The sequence below is a fragment of the Prionailurus viverrinus genome, chromosome F1 (genome assembly GCF_022837055.1).
Source record: "Prionailurus viverrinus isolate Anna chromosome F1, UM_Priviv_1.0, whole genome shotgun sequence".
NCBI lineage: Eukaryota > Metazoa > Chordata > Mammalia > Carnivora > Felidae > Prionailurus > Prionailurus viverrinus.
This window is the reverse complement of record NC_062577.1, coordinates 38,248,339-38,273,254: the sequence shown is the minus strand read 5'-3', so window position 1 is coordinate 38,273,254 and position 24,916 is coordinate 38,248,339. Positions and strand designations below refer to the sequence as shown.

General features: G+C 49.9%; 2 protein-coding genes across 2 annotated transcripts in view; both read right to left on the bottom strand.

The window, feature by feature from the left end:
* Nucleotides 1-1,633: 1,633 nt before the first annotated feature.
* SHISA4 (shisa family member 4) lies at nt 1,634-4,948 on the bottom strand. Its single transcript, XM_047839640.1, has 5 exons — nt 4,749-4,948; nt 4,289-4,457; nt 3,344-3,477; nt 2,354-2,518; nt 1,634-2,130 (listed from the first exon to the last, which is right to left on the bottom strand). The coding sequence occupies exons 1-5, from the start codon at nt 4,819-4,821 to the stop codon at nt 2,084-2,086; spliced, it is 588 nt and encodes a 195-aa protein (XP_047695596.1). The 5' UTR covers nt 4,822-4,948; the 3' UTR covers nt 1,634-2,083.
* A 9,865-nt stretch (nt 4,949-14,813) lies between these two features.
* The window catches only part of IPO9 (importin 9), a 54,095-nt gene continuing 43,992 nt past the window's right edge, over nt 14,814-24,916 (bottom strand). Inside the window, exons 15-24 of the mRNA XM_047839780.1 lie at nt 23,356-23,582; nt 20,939-21,087; nt 20,290-20,418; nt 19,293-19,568; nt 18,655-18,821; nt 17,901-18,034; nt 17,111-17,233; nt 16,569-16,673; nt 16,278-16,354; nt 14,814-15,831 (exon numbers count right to left, since the gene is read on the bottom strand). Coding sequence (XP_047695736.1) covers nt 15,721-15,831; nt 16,278-16,354; nt 16,569-16,673; nt 17,111-17,233; nt 17,901-18,034; nt 18,655-18,821; nt 19,293-19,568; nt 20,290-20,418; nt 20,939-21,087; nt 23,356-23,582 — 1,498 coding nt within the window. The 3' untranslated portion in view covers nt 14,814-15,720. The remainder of the gene's footprint in view (nt 15,832-16,277; nt 16,355-16,568; nt 16,674-17,110; nt 17,234-17,900; nt 18,035-18,654; nt 18,822-19,292; nt 19,569-20,289; nt 20,419-20,938; nt 21,088-23,355; nt 23,583-24,916) is intronic.

Sequence of the window (24,916 nt, the reverse complement as noted above, 5' to 3'; positions counted from 1 at the left end):
GCCTCCTCTCTGCTCGGGGCATGTGAAAGCCCCATTCTGCCATAGTTTCCCCCTTTTCCTTAGAATTCTCAGTGCTTTGCAGTTAATTGACTGGAAATGTTGGGGAGGGGAGATTCTACCCTTCTGGGAGGCAGCTATGACTGGGATGAAACTGCCTTCCATCCCAGACGACAAAGCAAGTTTTAATTGGCCCCAGATTGTGGACTTAAGGATAATTAATTCTGACTGGCATGGCTGTGCATTCATTTACACCTCTTTTCTTAGGGAAACTCAGAAACCTTGTCCTGCCAATCTCCTCCACCTCTCAGCTTCAGGAGGAAGGGGGGTGGGGAGGGGGAGAGAGGGAGAGAGGGAAAGGAGATTGGGTTCTAAACCTTGATGACCCTCTCTCCTAAAGTGTGAATGAAGGCAGAATTCGCAGACTGGAAGCCAGGATACTCTGTAACCCCAGCTCCCACCTTTTTCCCCATCCTCAGAGAGAGGGTAGATTTGCAGCTGTAGCCCCAGCTCTGTCCCCACCAGCATTAGCTTTCTCTTTCTGTCTCAGTCAGTTCCTGGGGCAGACTCTTGGACCCCCTGAAGATTTCACCAGGAAGGGAGGAGACTGTAAATCCACGGACAGACCTCTCTCCATAGTTGTTTCTGATGCTGACCCAGGAGCTCCCCACCTCCAGCCTGGGTGACAAGAGCCTTCCTGAGGGCGCCAGAGGGCATGGTTAGCACAATGGCCATATGCAGGACCTAGCTGGAAGACAAGGCTGCAGGCCTGGAGGACCTTGGAGGGTGAGGGAAGGAGGCGTTGAGCATATGGGTGTTGGGGAAAGGAGACGCTTGGTTGGTGGTGCTGTTGCCAAGCTGAGCTGGCACTTTTCCCACTTGAATTAAAAACTATAAAATTTCCTTTCCTGGATCTGTCACCAGACAAGTCCTGCGATCACAAGGACCGGGTCCTCAGGGAACAAGGCAAGGGATAGGGTCTAGCTAGATGCACACGCATCTCCAAGGGTGGGGGCAGCTGCCTGGCTCAGTGGGGGACGTGATGTCTTAGGGTCCTCTGACGATCCAAGGCAGCTGACAGAAGCACCTAGCACCAGCCTCTTGGGTGGCCCAGCCTCTCCACTTGGCTTCTAGTGCTAGAACCTCTCTGATGAGGAAGGACGGAGGTCACAGTTTCATGTACATATTTTACCCTCATGACAGCCCTGAGGCATTATCCCCATCGTATCGCTGAGAAAACTGGGACTTGGAGACCTTCAGAGACACACCCAAGGTCAGCCAGTGGCAGGACCCATGTGTGAAGCTAAGTGTGCTGGAAAGGGGGGAGCTGCCTTTGTACAATTTGCAGTGCCCTATGTCACAGGCTCCTGACCCCTAGTGGGGAATCTCTGTAATGCAAGTGGGCACCCTCTTGCCCGTTGTGGCAAGATCCATCTCACTGGCTTGGGAACCAGCTCAAGGAGCCCTTAGCCTGGGGTGGTTCTGCTTGTGCAAGGGGGGTAAGGGTGGTGCTGGGCTCCAGCCCTGGCACCTGCCCTTCCTGCTCGAAGGATGTGGTACCGGCAGCACTCAGGGCCCAGCTGAAGGCAGAGCTCCTGGAAGGTGTGCAAGGACCCAATGAGGCAACCGACATGAGTTACAGCTTTACAGCTTTAATCCAGCATGTTGGAGTCCGGGCCAGTGGGGCAGCCAGGGGCAGGGCTTCTGCCCACTGCTGATGGAGCCCACTCCCCACCCTGCCCCAGCCCACAGTGAGCAAACAGGACGGGTCCCAGCCTTCCTGGCTGGGATCTTGAGGGTAGAGGACTCTGAGAAAGCGGGGGCTTTGACCCAGGCTTCCATGTCCTTCTCTTGCCCCAGGTAAAAAGAGTCCCCCGATTCTAAGCCCTCCCCACCCACCCCTTGTTCATGGCCAAGTTCCAGCTCAGCTCCTGGTCTACTTCCCTGGGGCTCCATCACCAGTAGGACCCAGGGTTTGGCTTTTTCTGGGGCCTGGTGAATAGAGGACCCCTGCCCACCCCCAGGGCCAGATGCAGATACAGGAGAGGGGCATCACTGAAGGGGCAGCAGAGACACAGCTGGTTCCTCAGGCTCCTGGGTAGGAGGGCTGTGGTGGCATATAGGGGGGAGGAGCTGAAAGCCAAGGAGACAGGGTGAGGGTCAGGGTGGCACAGGAGGATGTGAAATGACCCCCAATCCCAGAGGCATGAAGGATCCATGCAGAAGAGGTAGCCTGGATGTTTCCAGCTGAGGTAGAAGTCTGGAAGAGGGACTCAGGGGGAGACAGGGGCAGGGGAGGTCCCAGCACAGGGGCAGGGGGCAGGCAGGAGCAAGTGGCTCCAGACTGCTCACTTACCTGCAGGGTTGTAGATAGGGGGCCCAGCCGGGTAGAGTGGATACTGGGGAGGACCGCTAGGAGGGTACATGTAGCCAGGCTGTGGGGGTGCAGGGCCAGCTTTGGGGTCCTGGGGGTATGGGTACACTGGCTGCACTGGGATGCCTGTCATTGGAATCTCCTGGCCTAGGTGGGGGACAAGGATCAGCATTCAGAGCTCCACCTGCACAGGAGGAAGCCTCCTTCTCCTGCCCAAGAAACCGAGGTAGGCACCACTGGGCCCCTGCTCTCTGTGTTGTCAGGTTCCGGGCTGGCCACCTGCTGCCTTTGCCTCCCAGACCTTGCTTGGCAGAGTCGAACAGGGAGCCGTGCACGTGGTCCCAGCGGGTCAGTGTGTGTTTAGCAGGTCTGCACCCCTCGGCAGGTTCAGAGGCCTCACAAGCCAGAGAACACAGCCCGGGGAATGTCCCACTTAGGCAAGGAGGGGGGCAGCTCCCGGGGCTGGTATCTTGTAATCTAGCAGAGCTGCCACCAAAGGGGGGAGGGGTCCCTCCCCCAGCCCCTCCCCCCCACACTGATTCCCCCATGCAGGGTCACGCGTCCCGTGTCCATCGGGTTTGGGCGGACCCGCAGTCATGTGCCGGCACTCAGGCACACATTCCATTGTACACTGGAGCACACCCAGTTAGTGCTCACCACCATAGACCCCACCTCCTGCGCTTTCCGAGAGTCATGTGCATGCAGGTGCCCACTGCACACACACCACTGCCGGCAGACGGCATGCCGTGCACATCTCAACATTCACACGCATGCAGGTACGTGTACATGCAGTCCGATGTTCGCATACACGGCCCTGGAACGTTATTTCCGGGGTTACATGCTGGCCGGTATGTGTCTGCAGAAGCACGCCCTACTGTGCAATTCACACATCCTTGAACTCTCCGGGGCCCGTCGTGGGGTTCAGCTCAGCTCGGCCTATCCCAGGTTCGTCGCGCCCAACCCTGCACATACCTTCAAATGGGCTCTGCAGATGCTGGCGCCGGCGGTACAGGTAGCAGCAGGAACAGAGGAAGCAGCAGATGGTGGTGGCAACCACAGCCACAAAGAGGATCACGGCGGAGGCGATGCCTGCTATGGTCTTGGGACTTTAGACAAAGAACAGGTCCCCTCACCTTCCAACACTCATAGGAGGGAGTCCTCATTATGGTGCCATAAAACTGTGCTCCAACTCCTGGCCAGCAGGGGGCCACAGCAAGCTGAGATTTGGGGTTCCTTGAGGGGCTCTGCCCAGTCCCTGTGGAGGAGATCTTAGGGGACCTCCATTTCCCAGAAGGCCATGCTGCCTGGCTGGCTAGTGTGAGGGATGCCGGGAGTTGTAGTGTGCACCCCACTTCCTCACTCCTGCATCTACAACTCAATTGGTTAGGCTTGGAACATGTTAGCATTGAAAGGCACCTTAGAAATAATCTAGAGCCCTTTTTTTTTTTTTAACCCCCCCCCTCCCCATCACAATCTCCTTACGCCTTTTGTATATTAGCAGTCCCCTTCAAAAAGAAGTTTGAAAACCACTAATTTTGGCAACCCCCTCATTTTATGAAGAGGAAATAATGACCCATGAGAGGATGAGTCTTCCCCAAGAGCACACGCCTGAGAACTGGACCTGGGAATCAAACCCAAGACTCCCGCCTTCTTGCCAGGGCTTCTTCCACAAAGCCGCACCCCGGTCTGGGTTTTGACCCTGCACACACTCTCCACCAAGCCCGAGAGGGTTGCTAATGCGCCTTTCCTGGACCTCCCAGGCCCCAGCACTAACATCCAGCTTTGTCCCCAAGCCGAGTCCTGGGCTTGGGCTGAGGCTGTGGAGGTGGACATGGAGAGGGGCAGGAGGCGGTCGGGAGGAGCAGGGGAGGCCCAGGCGGGCCTCCTGAGAGGAGGATGGAGGGGACGCGAGCCCACCTGAAGGCCAGGCAGTGCTTCTGCTGCCTCTCGGTGATGAGCAAGGTCAGGTCTCTGCAGCAGTACCGATGGTAGCAGGTCCCGCAGCAGAAGGTGAACTCGCAGTTAAAGCCTGGATGCCAGGAGCCATTCCGGTCCAGGTACCACAGGCAGTCCTCGCCGGCCAGCGCTGCGGGCAGGTCGGGGGTAGGGGGGACATGGCCACCAGGCCAGCTTTCCGTCCGCCCTTACCCCGCTCCCCGAGGCTCCCAGCCCGCCGGCTCCCGGGACGCGGGGGCTGCCCCTGGTCGCCACCCTGAGGCGCTCCGCCCCTGAGCCCCGGCGGCCTCTCGACGGAGCTGACCCCGCGCTCCGGGTCAGCGGCCCGTGGCCCAGCCTCCCGGCCGTGTCTCCTCCCGCTCCCTGCGCACCGGCAGCACCCAGGGGAGCCCCGCGCCCACCCCGCGGCGCACCCCCTTACCCAGGGGCGCCCCCAGCACCAGGAGGGCGGCCGCGGCCAGCGGCGCGGCCCCGCAGAGCCCCGGGGGCCGCATGGCGGGGGTTGGGCGCGGCCGGGCCCGGCCGCCGGGAGCAGGGAGCGCAGGACGAAGCCGGCCGGCGGGAGCTGCTGCGGGGCCCAACCCGCCGCCAGGCTCGGTTTCCTCTCCCGCCTCCTGCGAGGGCGGGACTAAGGCCCGGGCCGCGGTAACCCTGCCCCCCCCACCGCCCCCCCCACGCTCCGCGCCCGGCCCAGGGGGCCACCCACCGGCGACGCCCACCCGGCCCGGGCACAGGAGCGGGGCGCCCCTCACCCAGCCCGGTACTGCCCTGCGCCCCGCCCCCGGCTCCAAGGTGGCTCCTCCCGCCAGGGCCACCGTGGCCACAGCGGGCCGCTGGACACTGCGGCCAGGGAGGCCTCTCCGTGCCCTGGGCCCGCCCCTCGCCTGGGCCCAATCAGTATCCCGGACCCCAGAAGCCCCGATCCTGGTGCCATCTCCGAGTACCCAGGCACATGGGCCAACCCTAGAGGGGCAGGACCTCCTCTGCCCCAGTGTCCAGCCCAGGACGTCCTGCGGGGAAGGGGGGCAGGAGAAGAGGGAAAAGAGGCTGAGAGCACCCCGCCCCCATTCCCAGAACACAGGCATCCATTGAGAGGCAGCTCAGAGCCGCTTTGTCCCCGCGGTGCCCACAGACCTGGACTCTGCCAGCTGCACTGGCTCCCTGAGACGGACCCTTCCCCCTCTGAGTGGACAGCGCTGGCATGCACCAGCCCATGGCCTCATCAGTCGGGATGACAGGCCGCTGGGGCCACTTGGAGCCCATCCAGCTAGACACCCTTCACAGTGAAAACCCCTCTCTTCACAAAGCAATCCTGCAGAAACACTGCATTGGCTAGGAGAGCATAGGGAGAACAAGAGTTAATTACCGTGGGGACAGTGTTTTGGGGGGAGGGGAGCCAATCAATCCCCTTACAAATTTAGATTGAGTGTCAGTGACTGTGCCCCCTGCTACCTGGGTTACACTGACCAGGAGCTGCCTATCACTCCAGGGGGAAAATCAAAAGCCTACCTCAACCCCTGGCCATGGGACAGTTCTTTACAAAGCACTTTGACAGTTAACCTCATTTGAGGCTCTCCACAGTTTCTGCGAGCTCGACAAAGTTGACAGGTGTTATCATCGATCCCATTTTACAGATTGAGAAACTAGGACTCACGGGAGTTGAAGGACTTGCCTGCCGGCATACGGCTGAGGCAACGTCAGAACCCAAGTCTTCTAAAAAATCCAGGTGGATCCTCCTCTCCAATAGCAGAGGGTGTTCGGAGGTGAGAGAGAGAATGGATGGCCCAGCAGAATCTAAACAAGATAGGGGAGGGCTGCCAGAAGCGGAGCTGCTCTGCCCCGGGCCCCTGTGGGTACTGGCACACCCAACCCAAGAGCTGGAGTAAGGAGACCATGGGCTCCTGCCCCAGCAAATTGCTGGTAGTCTGCAGGGGTGGGGTGTGGGAGGGGAGTAAGCGAATATATGCACCCATGCAGGACACGGTCATAAGCCCAGGGGCAGAGGGACAAAAAGAGATGTCTCTCACTTCGCCACCCCCTAGACAGTGTCTCCATTCCCATCCATGTCTTCTTTCCTAGTGCACGAGCTCCAGGAGTGCTGGACCACGTGGCCATCGTGTTCACTGCTGTCACCCAGTCCGGGCCCTAGGTGATCATTGTTGGTTGAGTGACTCTCAGAGGAAGGGTTGTCTCTCTTCCTGTCCAAGGCTAACCCTTCCATGTGTACTCTAGACCCCATCTGATCCCTCTCCCAGCATTATCTCTTCTCTTCTGCATCCTTAGTTTCTCCTTTCTTATCAGCTTCTTTCCCCAGAGCAAAAAAAAAAAAAAAAAAAAAAAAAAAAAAAAAAAAAAAATCTCAAGTCTCTCCGTGTAAAACCAAACAAAATGAAACAAAACCAAGCAAAGCAAAACCACATTTCCCCAAATTCATCCTTTTCTGGCTACTTTCCTGCTTTTCTCCTTTATTCCTCCAACTAGTCCTCCTCGAGTCTCAACCTGGTTGATGCTTCCAGCTGGCCACGACACCTAACTCTCACAACACCATCAGTGATTTTCTAACTGGAAAATGCTAGGAAAACTTGTCAGTCCACACGGTAGGAGCGTTAGACTGGGACAGAGGGTGGGGGAGGGTCTGTGCAGGGGCGGGGGTGGGGGGAGAACTGGCAGCAGTTGGGAGAGCCTGGAGATGGAGGGCTGAGGCTAGCTGTGTTGCCGTGTGGACCTGAGTCCTGCCAGAGGCCATGGAACTGGGAGGGAGTGGGAAGAGGCTGGGTGGGAGCGCTAGGGAGGGACTGGGGGCCCTGAGAAGGGGATTGTCCAAATCTCCAGGCCTTGAAGGGGTTTCATTGTACCTCCTCTACTCAGGGCACACAGGAGCCTGTTCCCCTCACCAAGCCACTCTCCCAGGCCCCAGTGAGGGGCAGAGGCACTTTCCTGGAATAGGAGAGGCAGACAGTAATTAATGTGCAATGAGACAAAATATGGACTTTTCCAGTAGCAGGCGTTCCCCAGGGTGCCTGGAATATGATAATAATAATACTAGCAGCTAACACTGCAAATGAGTTTCCCATTGTACAGAGGCTGGAGGTGAATTTTCCCAGCTTACACAGCTGGGATTTGAAGGTTGGCTTGTGTGACTTCAAAGTCCAGGCCCTTCCACCCCACCGCCTGCCTCTCCTGTAACATGTCTAAAATGCTCGCTGCTATGCTTGGCATACAGAGCGTGCGTACTTGGGGAAACCATGATATCCAGCCCTTATCCCTCGCAGGAGTCTGTGTGGGAAGATAGCGGGATATTTAGAGTGGGGAAGGGCGGTGGAAGCTGGGTAGAGAGGAGGGGCTAGACCATGCCTGTGACCCAGTTTGGGCTTCGCCTGGGACTGTGGTACCCGTGTGCTGCTGAGTCATCTCACTGCTGGGCTGAATGACCAGCCCAGGGCTCCGCCCAACCCCCTTCTTGCTCTTCTTCAAATCATAGCTGAGTGAGTAGGCCCGGGCTCCCAAGGCCTTCCTGCCTTCCCAGGACCAGAGTCCTGGAGCCTCCGTTCCAGAGGTTCCTGCCACACCCAGCTCTCTGGCCCAGGGGGATTTTGAGCCTTTGTGAGATAAGGGGAGCTCCCTTCCTCTCCTCTACTTGCCTCTGGCTGGTCTAGTGCTTTCCTCAAGAGGCTGTGCTTTCTCCAGTCTTTCTCCTCCCAGCTATCTTCTGGCATAGTCACCTCCGGCAGATAGGTAATTACACGTTTCCTTCTACCCAAGGACCCTGAGCCCTTTCCTCACTCTGATTTAATCTCTTTACACCCTCCTCCAGGGTGTTGAAGACACACTGATTCTTCCTTGCAACCCAGAGCTGGGGGAGGGTGGGGGAGCAAGGCCCAGGAGAGAGCCAGAAACTTGGCCAAGGTCTCATGGCTTAGCTGGGGACTAAAGGAACCAGATCTCCTGGCTCCCGCTGTCCCCAAATAAACAAACATCTCTCCTGCAACATAAGGTCTTCCCTGGTATCCAGCTTTAATCTTTCTCACTGCAAATGAAAGACTGTGACTTTGTCCTCTTGGTGGGAGGGGTCTGGGAGTGGGTGAAGGATGGTGGGGATCAGCCTCGCTGCTGGCCCAGCTACTGGTAGGAAGGAACGCTCTTCCCTAGAGGGGTTTTAGCAACGCCTTTGCAGGATTACCTTCCCCAGAACGCCAGGCTTCTGCTTCTTTGCAGAGGCCCAGGTCAGCCTGGGTGGAACTTCCACAGCCCTGGGTCTCGGGAAAGGAGTGGTTAGCTGGGTTGGCTTGGGTGGTATCCATGAGCAGCCTGCCCTGGGGGGCTGTGGGAGCATTAGTAGTCCCAGGCAGCCGGTGCCCAGCCTCAGGAGCCCAGCCCAGCCAGTAGGGCAGACGGGGAGGGCCAGGTTATCTTTAAATGGCACCTTACTCAGACTGCACCTCTGCCAACTGGGCAGGGTGGGGGCAGACAAGTGTTATTTTGGGATCTGAGGATCTGAGGGTAAGGAAGGAAGAAGTTTCTGTTTACAGCTCTTTTGTTTATCTTCTCTCAGTCTCCTGGGAAGGGTTTGGGGACAGGGGCCACAGCCCTCCAGCTGGTCCTTTCCACCCTGGGGTCTCCGTTTTCAGCCTAGCCCTGTTCATCATCTGCACAGGTGGGAACTTTTGGACAGACAGAGGTACAGGGCCTTTGTTGGTATGACAGCCTCTGCAAGGTCAAGTTTGGATATTGAGAGTTGCTTTAGGCTTGGAATTAGACTGGTGGCAGAAATTACTACTTACTATGAGGCAGCACTATTATGTTGACTTTAATCCTCAAAATGACTTCATGAAGCAGATAACTAATATTATACCTATTATGTGGATGAGAAAGCGGAGGCACAGATAATTTAAGTAGTTTGCCCAAAGTCACCCATCTGGTAGATGGCAGAGCCAGGATTCAAACCCAAGCAGTCTGGCTCCAGAATTCACGCTCTGAACCCCTAACCAGAGCATGAGTCCTGCCTTGCCACTTCCTGGCTCTCCAAATTTGGAGAAACCACTTAACTCCTCTGGGCTTGGTTTCCTCATTTGTAAATGGACTATGGTTCAGTCAAACCCAGTAGAATCCCCAAGTCAGCTGGCAGAGGCACTCTGGCCCATTCTCTCTCTCTCCCTGTTCAATGGGAAAAGAGTTTATTTAGGGTCACATGATATAGTTCACTAGCAGAGCTTGGGCAGGAACCCAACCCTCTTGCCTCCACATATATTTCTGTGTTCTTGCTGGTGAACCTCTGTGAGTCAGGAACGAGGCAAGAGAGCCAAGCCAGTGAGGGACGTGAGATCAGGTGTGAATTTGTAATCCCAAAACCTGGTGTAAAAGAAGTGCCACATTTATTCTTTTAATCCAGTTAGATCAGATGGAGTCTCTATCCTCACAGCTGGTGGGGGAATTATCTGTCGTCATTATGGTTTGCTCCCCCCACCAGGATCACGAAAAGGTCCTGGGATCTCCCACAAGGCAAAGTACTGGGGGTGGACCCTGCAGGCCTTGTCTTCTGCCAGCCAGGGGCCTGCAAGTGCAACAGACCTGGCCTCTGTGCCGCAGGCCCAGGAACTGTTCCAGGGACCCCTGGTGCCCAGTATGCAGCCTCCCCAGGGATTCCAGGCAGCCTTTCCCTTAGGAAGTTCTTCTGTCCCCAAGTGCTATGCCAGGATCGGGGAAAGGTCCTCACCACTCAGGCCCCACGGACTTCTGTTCCTTCTCGTTTGCTGGCACCCCTCTCCTTTCCTCTCTCTCCTTTCCTTCTTCCTCCACGGCCCTGGGCCTTATCTCAGTTCACTCAAGCTTTTACCCTAGGATCCAGAAGCATGGCGATCCTCAAGCAGCTCTGCTTCCCACTCTGCAAAAGCAACTAAGGCAAGAAAATGTAAAGAATTTGGCTATGTTCTTAGAATACGTTGGGGGGGGGGGGCGGGAAATCTAGTGAAAGCAAACCAATACATTGGTCATGTAGATATTACAGAAAAAGTCCGCAGCAGGTGGAAGGCAGGGCTGCAGCCAGCACCGGTTTCGATCCTGTTCCTGGGCAGGATGGCGGTGCTGCAGCACTTCACGCGGAGCTGTCCTCCCAAAGGCTGAGACCCTAATTTAGCAGCAGCATCTGTGGAACTGAATTGAGTCATTCTAATCCAGTGAGTCAGGGAGACTGAGCCAAACATAGCTCCCAGCTACCGGAGGGCGGGGGAGACACGGAGGAAAGAGGCACTCTCTTCCATCTGAAGTGCTTCAATTAAGACATCTTGAATTCTAACTACAACTCTGAGGTGGGTATTAGTTCTCCATTTTACAAATATGGGAACCACGGATCGCAGGGGATGTCACCCCAGCTCCCTCCTTACCTTCTAACTATGCAATCATGCCACATCAGAATAACTCAAGACTTGAAGGGACTTCCTAGGCCTTCTAGTCAGGTCAGGCCAGCACATCTGCTACAAAATCACGTGTACCATATAAGTCTAACAGACCCAGTGTAATTGGCAATTTTAGGAGAATGGTTAATGCCACCCTATTTTCACCTACTCAAAACAAGCCCCTCCCAAAACAAAACAAACAACGTGAGGGTCCCTTGTTAGAAGGCTAAGGTTGAACTTGTACTAATCCATCAGAGAAAGGTAAATATTTACAAATGGTGGAATTTTATTAGGAATTACTTTTCGCTGCTTTGCTACCCAAGTCCTGACAAAGCGTGGTGAAGGTCTAGTCTAAGCCCCAGCCAGCTGTCATTTTTGGGAAGACCTTTCCCTCTCCACCGTCAGGCCCTCTAGACCCACCCTTGTCAACTTTTCACAGTCTGACCTCTTCCACTCCAACCCCCTCTCTGGTTACCGCCGAGTCCAGGCTCTTGGTTCTCTCACCTGCACTTTGCCTCCAGTCTCCCCTTTTAGTCCTGTCCGGACAGACATCAGTATGCTTTCTAAAATGCAAACCTGGAGGCACCTGGGTGGCTCAGTAGGTTGAGCGTCCAACTTAGGCTCAGGTCATGAGCTCAAGGTTCACAAGTTGAAGCCCTGCATTGAGTTCTGTGCTGACAGCTCAGAGCCTGGAGCCTGCCTCAGATTGTCTTCCTCTCTCTCTCTGCCCCTCCCCAGCTCACTTGCACTCTCTCAAAAAGAAACATAAAAAAAAATAAAAAATAAAAATAAACAAAATGCAAACCTGATTGTGTAACTTCTCTGCCTAAAATTCTTGAGTGGTCTCCCATTCCCTGAAGGGGGGGAAGGCCTATAGGATCCTCCACCATCTGGCTCTCACTTTTCCTTCCTGCTTATTTCTGGCCAAGAGTCCTGTGAACTATAAATTCCAATCTTTTAACCTGCATATAAGCTGTGAAAATGCAATCCTATTCCATGATGGGTCTCTTCTTAATGATCTTTTCTCTAGAGTGTCCTACTCCACCCTCGTCTGCCTGGCAAACGCATAGGGGAGGCAAGACAGAGTACTGGCAAAAAGTGCAATCCACTTGGATCAGAATCACACACTTTGCTGTGACTTTCGGCAGGTAGCATTTAATATCTCTGTGCCTTGGTTTCATCAGTCTGTAGATGGGATAAACAAAATTATGCACTTTGTAAAGTTATTAGATGGTCTACACGAGATAATCCAACACTTTGGAACAGTCACTGGCATTTAGTGAGTGGTCCTGAAATCTCAGCAGTTGTTAGCCACCTTGCAGGTCAAGGGTCACCTTCTCCACGCAACTCTGACTTCTCCCACTTACCATTAACCATCCCCTTTTTTTTCTGTATCGGGGATTGACCCCAGTATTTCTTCCTCTCATGGTACTCCCCACATTCGTTGCGCTATTTCTGACCCCCTACTAGACTAGCTTCTTGAGGGAAGGGGCCAAGCCTCTCCAGCATCTACCATTGGCCTTGCATGTAATAGAAATTTAATATTTACTGAACAGAACAAACATAATAGTAGCCAGAATTTGGCTTTGAGTTTATGATCTACTCATTGGCCATAGGTCTGCCAGGCTGGGGTGAGAAGTAGATCTTTCACTGGACAACCCTTTCATTTTCCAAAGCAGTGTCCTGTTTTCCCTGAGTTTTCTCAGCTCCTTCAAGTTTCTTCCCCCTTGACACAGCTTAGGTCCTCCAGTTCTTGGTTTTTGTCTTGCAGATGGGCTCGCCTTCTGTCAGGGAGCCTCCTGCTGGAGCACCATAATGGAACAGAGCACTCTAGGATTGCTGACAGGCACAGAAGACTGAAATGATCTTACACAATGTGTGTCTACTAACCCAGCCAGAACTACACTAGAGTTTAGTGAAGACATGCCAACAGTTCAACATAATAAACACTTGTTACTGGCACGCAGAATCGTTAACAAGAGTACAGTACTCTGTAATCCTCAACTTTCTTCATACTCATTAATCTGAGTTTTGAAACAACCTTACCTTTCAATTCTGCCCATTTTTTACAGGTTATGGACATATTTGTTTGAATCCTAAATTGTCATCCTTCCCAGGGGTTTCCTGTTATCTAAAAATCTGATCAGCATCTGTCTCCTATCTAGTAGGGTTTCTTTTGGGCCTCAGATCCTCTTTTGGAATGGGTAAGGCATAAAAAAACTCCCTCATCTGTCATTAATATCAAAGGAGGGGCCAAGGACAGAGCCCTGGGGCACAGCACAAGCCATTCCACAACACGCCAATTTGCAGTCTGAGAGTTGGTGGCCAGTTACCAACTGGTCTATCTCCCTAATGCTTTGATTTTACCATGTCCAGATTTTATCTAACCTGTTAAAATCAGACTATGGGGCTAGTTTTGCATCACTTGTTCTGAATTCACAACTAATATCTATTAAGCCCTATATTAAGCACTAATTACAACATTCCTATTTATTGGCTTGAGTCATCTAATAGTCCCTGATCAATAGCACACTTCCAATGGGCACTTGTGAAAACCAGTTTCCTTCAGTTCTTGGACTTTCACCTTCTGTCTTCTGGTATTTCTTCCATTTTCCTTTCAGTTCTTTCCACTAAGAGCTCAACACAGTCTTGGGAAAGCCCTTGGTGTCCTAGCGGTTACTCACCAGGGTCAGGAGACCTGGAGAATTTGAGAGCAGCTCAGCACTCTTATTATTCCCTTGTTTATCTTATCTTGAACTTCAATTCTTTCTAACCAGTTGGCCCTGACCTTTTCAGACTGAAGCCGGTTCTTTGGCCAAAAACACAGGAGACCAAAAGGAGCTAGAGTTCAACTTTTTGTCAATACTCCTGGACTCAAGCAGATTTTTTCTTCTCGCGGACCCTGGATGTAGTTTCTGAACTCTTTTCCTCACAGACAGAATGGGAATATTATCTACTGTGTACCTGCTATAAAGGTTAAATGGGATAATTGAAATGCTGTGGGAGCAGGAAGTGCCTGCACACCAAAGGGTCCAAGACCCTCTGCTCTTAACTGACAACAGTATGTTTGTTGATTGGGGGTGGCCCCTCAGGTGATCCCACGACCCTTTCCCTTCAGAACTCAAGTTTTCCAGTCCTCCCCTAAAACTAGCGAGAGAGCAGCAAGAGAGGACCCTTGTCAAGAGACCATTTTTGGCACGAGATAGGCTCTTTTTGTCATTAGTGGGCCCAGGAGGGGTCTATATCTTTCTCAGTCTATGTGTGAAAGCCCCAAGCCTTCCCAAACTCAGCAGTCCAATGCCACTGGCATGAGACCATTCTTTTGTGCCACAATCAGGGGTTGATTTGGCCCTGTGGAACCTTCAGCACTGAAACTAACTGGCACTGCCTTGAGATCAATAACCACGGAGTGAGTTTCTAAGGCTCAGAATGGTTTTCCTGAGCACCAATTAGCCAGACTTCCATCATTTCCCCAATATGAGCAACTTCCCCAACTCAAGGGAGAGAAATCACAGGGGCAGTTATTAGTCTCAGAACCTGGCTGGCAGACCAGGCTGTGCACAGGCCCTCAGACTTTTCAAAGACAGTGACGTTAACAGACACTTTTCCCGACTCAGTCAGATGTGGGAGTTGTACACCAGGGACACCTAGTGGTGTGAAATCACTATTGGCTACAAAATCCTTAGGCTTCCAATTACAGTCCTGTACAGTAAATGCCCCAAGTGGGGACCTTTCCTTGAGAACAGAGACTTGATCACCAGTCTAAAGAAACCTTCTGTAGTGGCTGAAACTGGGGCAGTAGGTGTCGGCATTATAAAAAAAAAGGGGAATGCTGGGCTTTACCTTCCTCCCCTTCACTGGTTATCATTCACTTTTTGAACCCACAATGACTGCATTTCCCAATTAAGGGACCTCCCTTAAAAATATGTGACTGGATGATACCAGTTCTCTAAGAATCATCTTGGGCTAGGTTAGCTAGAACACACTCAGGTGTCTGCATGGCTCCGCCTAATCTTTTCCCCCTTATTTTTATTTTCCTTCTAAAAGGAACAGAAGGCAGAGGTGCCGGGACACCTTATACCATGTGGACTGAATTCATTTGTAAAGATTACTTTACTCTCCTAGAAAAATACACATTGCAAATTTGAGGGCTACAACTTAACCACTTTAGAGGATTCCTGAGGGAGAGGGGGTAACCTTCGAATATCAGAGTGTGTGGTGATGTGTTGGGGAGGAATATTAAATACAGTTGGGTCAGGTGGACTTTAAAAAAAATGTTTTTCCCATTTTTTTTTTTTTTTTCTAAAAAAAGGAAAAACAAATTGCCATCTCTCTGGCTGATGTTGTGTGTGCGTGTATACATAGGAATAGCTCGGGGGGAGGGACTGTGTCATGCAACGAGGCAAAAACAAGAGGACTTCCTGTGACAGGGGAGCCTTAGTGTTGTAGGAGGGAGACAAGGAGAGGTCACTGGAGAGGGGTCAGAATGTAGCTGCTGCCTCTCATTCCTATGGAAAACCCAGAGCATCTGTGGTAGAGAGCAGAAAGCATTATCATCTCTCAAGGGTATTCCTATCTGAACATAGCAGATGTCCTATGAAAGTAAACAGGTCTGTTTTAGAATGTACATGGTCATGACTCCCTGTGCTCCTGAGGTGGGGCAAAATAATCCATGAACACGTAATCCTTCTGGGCACTATGTTTCTGGAGTGGCCGGCAGAGGACTCTAGGAACAGAGGTGGGGGCACGGTCGGGGAGAAAAAGGTTCTAGAGATGGAGTATCTTCAGGGGGACTTTGAGAAATGTCCTTTGTTCCAGTATTCCTAAGTGACAGCACTGGTGACCTTGGTCTGAATTGTCAGTGTCACTCTGCAAAGGCCAAGGGCCAAGAGTCAGGAGGCCACTCTAGGTTGAAAAGAAAGTACATCTCAAGGCCAGTTAAGGGCTGCAAAATGGTTTGTGGCTGGGCCAGGAGGAGCAGAGTTGGAAAGTCTCCCTTTCTTAGATGCCAATGGTCTGCAGAACCCGCCTCTCGTTGTCATTAAGGTGGCCTGAGAACATGACGTAGCAGGGCTGCTGAGCAAACTGGCAGAGGAAGTCCGTGAGATAGGCCTGCAGAGAAGAAAAAAGAGTGGCCTTACTGCAGGTTCTCAGGCTTACCATCCGTAAGGGGCGAGAACTATCGGCGGTATAGGAAGCACTGGCTGTCAGACAACTGCCAGCACCCTGAGGGATGGCTTTCTACATTTCTGGATCTAGTTCAGGCTCAACCCAGAGACTCAAGTCCATAAAGAAACAAAATTTTCCCAACAGATCTCATATTTCCACCCGAGGACCTTCACAACATAGCTGGGTTTTAAGAAGCCGGACTGCAACACTGGTAGGTATAAAATACTAAGGTGCAAAGTCCCAGACCACCCGGAGCCTCTGACTACTCGGCAAGACAGGAACTTTCTGCCCTGAGGCTGGGAACCATGAATGGGTTGGAGCCCATATTCCTGTTTCTGGCTTGAGACCGTGTCACTTGCAAGACATCTATCTTCTCTGGACATTCTCACCTGCAGATCAATCTGATAGAGAGGATCCTTAAGGGCATCAGGGTCATCTTCCTCATCATCCTCGTAGTAATCCTCCTCTGTTAGACACAGCCAACACAGAGAGGGGTCAGGGCAGAGGCCGAGTGGGCCCCAAGCGGGCAGGCATCACCACACGGCTGAGGTAGAAGGGCTAAAAAGGCCCACGGACCATCCCTTGCGGGCCCACCTCTCCCCTTTCTTTGGTATCCCATTCTTGGTCCCGGTGCACAGAAAAGGTATTTAGCATGGCTGTCCTCTCCTCAGACTGCTTACCATATTTACTTGTAGCGAGAATGTCAGATAAGAGTTGGCCAGCTAAACCATCCTCTTCCTCCTCTTCATCCTCCTCCTGGTCCTCCCACATATCATTGGAGTCATCTACTTGGAGATGAAAAGCAGCTGGAGCACATACTCACAGATTTTCCCTTCCCAAATGTAAACAGGCCAGAATAGGAGGGTCCTGAGGGTTTCTGCAACGTGGCCTGTGGCCAAGCCCTCCCAATGAGCTTGAGGGGAAGAAACGAGGGTGTTCTGGTGGGTACATAAAAGGATGAAAAGCTCTTGAGAAAAACCAAACAGGAAGGGCTACGCGGCTGGCCTCCTGGCTGCCTCCCACCCCAGCCTCTGAAGAGACTTCACAAGGTAGACCCGAAGAGCAGCTCTTCACGTGCACAGCAATGCTAGCCACGTGGCAGGCATGCTTAAATAAACATTAAAAAACCCCTCAGTGCCTCAATAAGCCAAACTGATAATCTGAATATCATGACTTGATCTGGCAGGCTTAAAAGTTTGCTTGGAATAAGGGCCTGGTGCACCTTGACCCCACTCTGCAGGGGTGGCCTGGCGTGCGGCGTTGGCCTCCATGACATTGGAAAGCTCATTGATGATCAGCTTCAAGATCTTGACCAGTAAAGGAATGTTTGTCCAGCGCTCAGGGTCTGGAAAGGAAAGGGAAGGCTTCTAGGCAGGCTGTCAGTGGGCTCACTTCTGGCAGTGCCTCCTGTCCTGCAGTGCTCCTCACCAGACACAGTTCACCATCCCTCAGCCTTTCCACCGTCCCAGACTATATCCAGCCACCACAGAATGATTTAAAGTTAAATAACTTCATTCTGCTTGGTGTCATAAGAGTGGAGAAGTTAGGACAGCTAAGAGAGTTCAAGAATTAAAGGAGATACGTTTTTGCTGGTGATAAAGCTTGGACGCTAAGTGACTGTACAGAGCACAGTACTCTAGTCCCCATGACTCGCAGTTTGAGAAACAGCACGGGTGATTATAAAGCTACAGTTGAAGAGGGCAGCTTTGCATTCACTGCCTACACATCGGTGAAAGCAACCCAATAACAAAGACATGCTGAAAATGGGTATTAGAGCCCCCAAATGAAGCTGGGGAGCCTTGGTACCCGAGATGGCTTTTGGCAGTTTTCAGCCACAGGAAGGAAGCATATGTTCCGATCCTTTGTGTACCTGCAGTTTTCTGTTTCTTTTTTTATCAAACCCATCACTAACGACTGTGTTTCAAAAATCTAGATGATAGTACCTCCATGCCTTCCACCCCACACATCCTTAGCCCCCAGGGAGGGTACTGGAGGGCAGCAGCGTCACCCACTTTTGGCTGACTTAGAGCGGGTGCGGATGCCCTCATCCATGCTGTAGATCTCCTCTCCCTTCACGCGGATATCCTGTAGCCGCTTGTCATCTGCATTGATGCCATGCTGGAGCAGTTTACACAGTGCCACAGAGCTGGCAAGAAGAGCCAAAAAGGGTCGATCAGCCACCCATCTAGAGTTTACTCCAAGGAGATAAGCAATTATGCCGTAAGACTCTCTCTTTGATGGTGAGCATTCTGTTCACGACGAATCAGGAGAGATAAGACAGCTCAGCTGAAAGGGGGATTTAGTGCTCATGAGGATGGCCTCGTGAGAGCTTCTGAACTTCTTGGAACAAAGCTGGGGCGGGCACAGATCACAAGGGCTGGCCACACTGAAAGGTGCAATGGGGTGATGAGAACCACTGGGAGGTGAGTCTAGGATAGGAAGTTAGCAAGCCAAGATTAGAAGGCTTAGGTTTATAAAGGAGAGTAAGCCACTAGCAGTATTTGGCTGGGTGAAGTCTGTGGCAGAGGAGGATCTCTGGCCGGCAATGAGGAGGAAAAAAAAAAAAAACGTGCTATGTGTGTTGACTGTGTTTTGGGAGTTTCAAGATGGCAGCTCTTCAAAGACCTGGATTAGCAATAAAGAAATAGAGGAAAAAAGGAATACAAGGGGCAGCTTGCTCTATTGAACAAAAATCATTGGAACAAGTCAGGGAAAGAAGAAATACAAGGAGAGGCAGAATGCCCAGAGAAGAAAGAGGGGCCCTACCTGACTTTGCCCTCATACTGTCCATAGAACAGATGCTGTCGACTCGTCCACTCAGCCATCACAAACTCCAGGGCAGGTTTGCCAGTAGGTCCTGGGAGGCTGCACAGGAACTCCAAGAGGGGTTCCAGCTGAGTGTGCACCAGATGAGCGAACACCATGATCAGAGACTAGGAAGTAACAAGAAGGACATCTGCTTCAAGGAAAACAATTTCAGAGATTTAGGAGATGAGAAGGAGTGGGCCGGCCAGTTGAGAAATAGAGAACATGGAGATTTCCTTGTCGGGATTTCTTGGGCCAGAATAGATTTTACTTAACTGTTCTACAAAGACAGTAAGACAGAGTAAAATAACTCAGGACCGGGGCACCTGCGTGGCTCAGTCATTAAGCATCCGACTTTGGCTCAGGTCATGATCTGGTTCGTGACTTCGAGCCCCGCATCAGGCTCTGTGCTGACAGCTGGGGACCTGGAGCCAGCCTCAGCTTCTGTGTCTACCTCTCTCTCTGCCCCTCCCCGCCTCATGCCCTTTCTCTCTCTCTCTCTCTCTCTCTCAAACAAACAAAACCTCAGGACCTGTATACTGATTGTCCACTTCGACCGCCTGGGGTTGGGGAAAGCCCAGCTCCCCATATCGTCTTACCTGCATGACACTGAGCGTCTCTGCCTGCTGCATCTTACTGAGGATGGCACGAAGAATCTGATCCAGATTCTCCCCCAGCTCCCGCCCTGCCTTGGAGATGAGGGTGGAGACGAGGCGACCCACAAAGGCGGCAGTGAACTCTGAGGTGCGGGGGTCCAGGAGCTGGCTCACCACTTGCATCACGTACCACAGCCCGTTGTGGCCCTGCTCGTCATGCCACTGGGCCACCTGCTCCAGTGTCACTGACACATAAGCCCGCAAGCACTCTCCACCATTCTGGGGAGACAAAGACCGCAAACAACATTAGCAACTGGGAACAGATGCCAGGAGGCCCACAGTCTGCATGGGCAGATGTTACTTAGGGGCCTATGCCACATAAGAGTGACGAGCCCACAGGGTTTGTGGTGGGCACATACCACTGGAGTCGGGACTTTACTGTTACAGACATAGCCATGCACTATATGGTCCTCGCTTCACCTCATCAGCTCCCTCGAAAAAGCACACTTCTTTCTGATCACAAGAGATAATGACCAAACAAACCAAGTTTTAACCACAAAGGTCTACCTCTGGTACTGGAAAAACATGTCTAAGATGCAGCAGTGATTAGGGGTACTACAGATATTTATGGGAATAAAGACAGACCTATATGAACCACTGTTTACCTAGATATTTTCAAAGGGCTATTACTTTGCTCACTTTAATTCTGAAAAGACTTTTGTATGGCTCCAGGTCTATATGTCTGTAATCTTGTCCACCGTAGCAATACCCAGATATAGATGGGTAGAATGTCTGGCATCCATACTTTTAAGATTACAATACATCCCAAAGCAGAGCGTGTTTGGCTTCCACAGTCTGGACCCTTCCTGGGTGCCCTTGTTAAATATGGATTTAAGAGACCTAGATCTCAAAAGCGTGAGACCGTGTCAGCTTTCTCAGCCTGCTATAAGCCCATGGCTGGGAGCTATCTTTCCTCTTCTAGTCACCAAGGCTCAGATACCTGCATGGTGGCGTTGTCATCTGTGTGAAGGGTGCACTGTGCCACAGCAGGGAAAGCTTGGCAGATGAGTAGCTGGGAAAGGGGAGGCTTTGTATTCCGTACTACCGTGGTCAGGATATCAATGGCAGTCTGAAGAATGGGAGAGAAAAAAGAATTAGAACTGCCTCTAGGGTGGGGCTCGGCAGTGCCCTACAACTAAGATCTTTATTGCATGGATACAACACAGCAACCCAGAGAAAGCTCATTAATTTTCATTAATGAAAGTTTCTGAAAGAAAGGAATAATTAGATAGTAGATAGTGCTCTCAGCTTCCTCCTGATAGCTCATAACTTGCTTAGATATGGGGGTGGGCAGTATACGGCAGCAGAATGGATAGCCCAGCGACGTACTTGGTGGTGCTGTGTAATAATGGCACCCCGTTCAATTCACTGAGGACAAGTAAAGAACAAGAAGGGACATTTTCTTAAAGCCTCAAGAACCACCCGTTGTCCTTGTGGGCAAAGTAGCCCAGGAAGATCACCCTATGAATCTCTTATGCAATTGGTTTCCCGTCAGCGAGGTGGGATCTACAGGTGGTATTTGTACAGCATGTGCACATTCTTCTTCTTCTACCTCCACCCACACCGGTACTGGCCTTGGAACCACTTACCGCACACAGCCCTGCAGGGATCTTGTCTGCTGGGGCCTGCATTATGCTCACTAGAGTAGGAATCAGCCTCATCTGCATTGGGCCCTGACAGGCTTCAATCTGAGACAGCTCCTTGAAGATATCCTGAGCCAGCGAGGCGACGACAGGATCTGAAGTGGATAAGGCAACACAGAATCCCCCCCACCCAATGGTCTGCATGTGCTTCTGGCTTAATGATACCTATTATTTGGCTCTAACCTAAGTTAACAACTTCTGCTTTGCTTACATATTACACATCCGGGACCTAGTGAGGCCATATGAATAACCTGAAAGGACAGGAGAGATGCTAAGTCTCTAAGAGCTAGAATATGCATGATTTCATTAAGTCAGGGACTAGTCAGTAACAGCTACTCCTAAAACAAAATTTGGCTTTTTTTCTGGGCCAACTCTTTTTTTTTTTTTTTAAGTTCCAAATTTTTATTGAAATTCTAGTTAGTTAACCTGTAGTGTGATATTGGTTTCAGGAGTAGAATTTAGTGATTCATCACTTCCATTCAGCACCCAGTGCTCATCACAACAAGTGTCCTCTTTAATATCCATCACCCATCTAGCCCATCCCCCACCCACCTCTCTCTATCAACCCTCAGTTTGTTCTCTATCATTATCAGTCTGTTATGGTTTGCTTCCCTCACTCTCTTTTTTTCTTCTTCCCATATGTTCATCTGTTTGGGTTCCTAAATTCCAATTCTGGGGCAAATCTTTAATGTCTTTATTCTTGCCTGGATTGATTATGAAACCGAATGCTTAAGGAAAAGAGAAACCCTCCGATTACTTTGTTAAGAAGACACGAAAGTTTCAAAAACTGCCAAAACACTGATTGTCAGGTTCTCACATGTTGAAGGGGAACCATATGCATCTCTTACGGGGGTAGTCATGATAGAAAAAAGAACTCCCAAAGCATTTCCAAGGCCAAAGGTAAAACCCTCAGAAAGCAGAGCCTTGTGAAGAAACAAAACTTTAGCGTGATCTATTTCACCTATGTAAGAAAAATCTCCTGTATCTAGCATGAAAAAATAGAAAAGTGTGCAGTGCACTAAGATATGTGTTAAAAGATCACTGCAGCATTGTTTTAGGAAAAAGTTGGGAACAACTTAGATGTCTATTAACAGAATGGGCACATAAATACGATACAGCCATTTATGGAATATTATGTGATGGTTGAAAAGAATGAGATATATCTAAGAGTGCAACGTGAAAACCTCTCCAGGACACATTTTAGGCGAAAAAGAGAATCAAATAAAATATTTAGTATAATATCATATTATATAACCTCTATCCCTATATCCTCTGTTTCACTATTGGTGCTACTTCTACAAAAACAAATATAGTCAATATTTTTTTGACAATAAAACATTATACAGGTAAAGTGTGTGTTAATACACACTCACTACAGAAAAACTTAAAATGCACTAAAGTATTCAAGGAAAGAAAACACTTGGAATTTCCCCCACCTAGAGAGAACTGTTAACATTTTGATGTAGTTTTTTCTGGTATTTTTTCTATATACGTAGCTACAAATTAATCCTTGTCTAAAACAAACCCCAAACTTGGGATTATAGTCTATGCAGTTTGGAAAACCATCTGTTCTTTTATTATACTGTGAGCACTTTCCCATGGCTGAGAAGTATGATTTTTAGAGGCTGTACAGTATTCTACTTTATGGATATAATAAAGGTAATTAATCTTTTTTATTACTTCTAGATTTTTGCTACTATAAAAGCCTTGTGATGAACAGTGCGGTTCATAAACCTGTGTATCTACTTCTTCAGTATCTCACTTTGTACATTATAGTTCTAGACCTCTTAGGAAGATTTTTAGTTGCTCAATTTCCTACTTGCTTAAGTTCTGAGTTATATCACTTGCTATTTAACCCTTTACTCATCATCTTTTATCCCCAGTTCTTATTGCAGTTAAGAGTTACAAGAATAGGTATCCTACCTTTTAAAAACATGTTTATTTATTTTTGTGAGACAGACTAAGTGAGGGAGGGAGGGAGAGAGGAAGGGAGAGAAGGAGTGCGGGAGAGGGGGAAGAAGAGAGAGGGAGAGAGAGAGAGAGAGAAAGAGAGAAAATCCTAAGCAGTCTCCACGTTGTCAGCGTAGAGCCTGATGTGGGGCTCGAACCCACCAACTGCGAGATTATGACTGTAGCCGAAATCGAGAGTTGGATGCTTAACCGACTGAGCCACCCAGGCACCCCAGCATTCTACTTTTTAGTGCTCCTGTAGCTACAGCACAGATCTCCTCTTTGCTAAGTGAAAGCCAGTCTTTATTTAGATGCCTAAGACCATCAGACCCAGGGAAAATTTGCACTTAAATTCACCAGCCACCACCACCTTTTCTTGGTGTCCTTTATAACACATGGTCTTGGTGGCATACCGTTACTGTACTTTAGGAAAATGGCGATGGTGAACGGACAGATTTTGCTTTCCATGCTTGCTGTGAATTCTGGGTCTACTGTACAAACGATGCATAGGGTCTCCATCACCAGGTTGAGGACCTCTGAGCTGAACTGGGCTGCTAGGTGAATTAAGCCATCCAGGATACTGGGAAGGAAGGGTTGAAGCACGTGGGTACTCTCCGAGACTTTCAGTTGATCACAATAACTAGAGAGGGAGAAAGAGAGAGAGACAGAGAGAGAGAGAGAAAAGCAAGAATTACTCACAAGTGGATCCCTCAATTCCTGGTTTTTCCAATTGTTATCACATGTTACAGCATTTTTACGTGTAGCTTTATGAAGCTACTTGTAGAGTTAGTTTTTACATCTTTCTGTGGCATAGTTTCTAAATATCAGCACCACCATCTCTATGCTAATTTATTTCTGCTTTGGTTTTTGCTATTTCTTTTAAACTTTCATCCCTCTCTCACTGTCATGTATGTTATTATATCCAAATTATTAAGATGTTAATGCCTTGTAATTCCTTAGATTACTGCTTTAATCACATCCTTCAGATTCTGATATATAGTCCTGGTATTTTTCTTACACACACATATATATATACACACACCTTCTTATATATATATATATATATATATATGCACACACATACATATATACATATAAATAAAACTTACATATATATATAAGTTTTATTTATTTTTGAGAAAGAGGAAAAGAGAGAGAGAATGAGTGGAGGAGGGGCAGAGAGAGAGGGGGACAGGATCTGAAGCAGGCTCTGTGCTGACAGCAGATAGCCTGATGTGGGGCTCAAAGTCACAAACCATGAGATCATGACCTGAGCTGAAGTCAGGCGCTCAACTGACTGAGCTATCCAGGTGTCCCTATTCCTGTTATTTTTTCGAATAGTGTTTTTTAAACATCTTTTCCAACACATTTGTTATTTAGTACACTAACTTTCATGTTGTAACAATTTTGTATTTTTTGGAGTAGTTTTGAGATCAATTTGTATAGATCTTCTATGCAATAAATTTGAATACTATTTGTGCATGATAGGAAAATTGTGTACTAAAATTTGTGTACTATTTGTAGGGTTTAAAGTTTTTTATACATAGTTTTATTCACCTCTATTCAATTAATATTTACTGGATGCTGCTTACCATGTCCAATGTAATAGAATTAAAGACATATTGTCCGAGTCTTTTATCTTCAAAATGGCAATAAAAGTCAACAGACACTTTCTCTATGTTACAAGAAACCAGTACAGAAACAAGGCCTTCCGCAGGTACTCAATGTTTCTTCCCCATTTGTTTAAGTGGTTTTACAACCATATTACTTGTGTCAGATGACGGGTTCGAAGGTCCATAATGAACAGTACAAGTGTGGGCTTTGATCGCAGATTTGTCCATAGACTTTTTGTGTTTTTAGTCCATAACATCTTGATTTTCAATTCCACCTTGCTCTGATCTAACTTTTTCTTAAGAGCTGATCTGTCATCTGGCCTTGGTCAGCTCTCAACTCCTTAGACTAGGTTTCGCATTC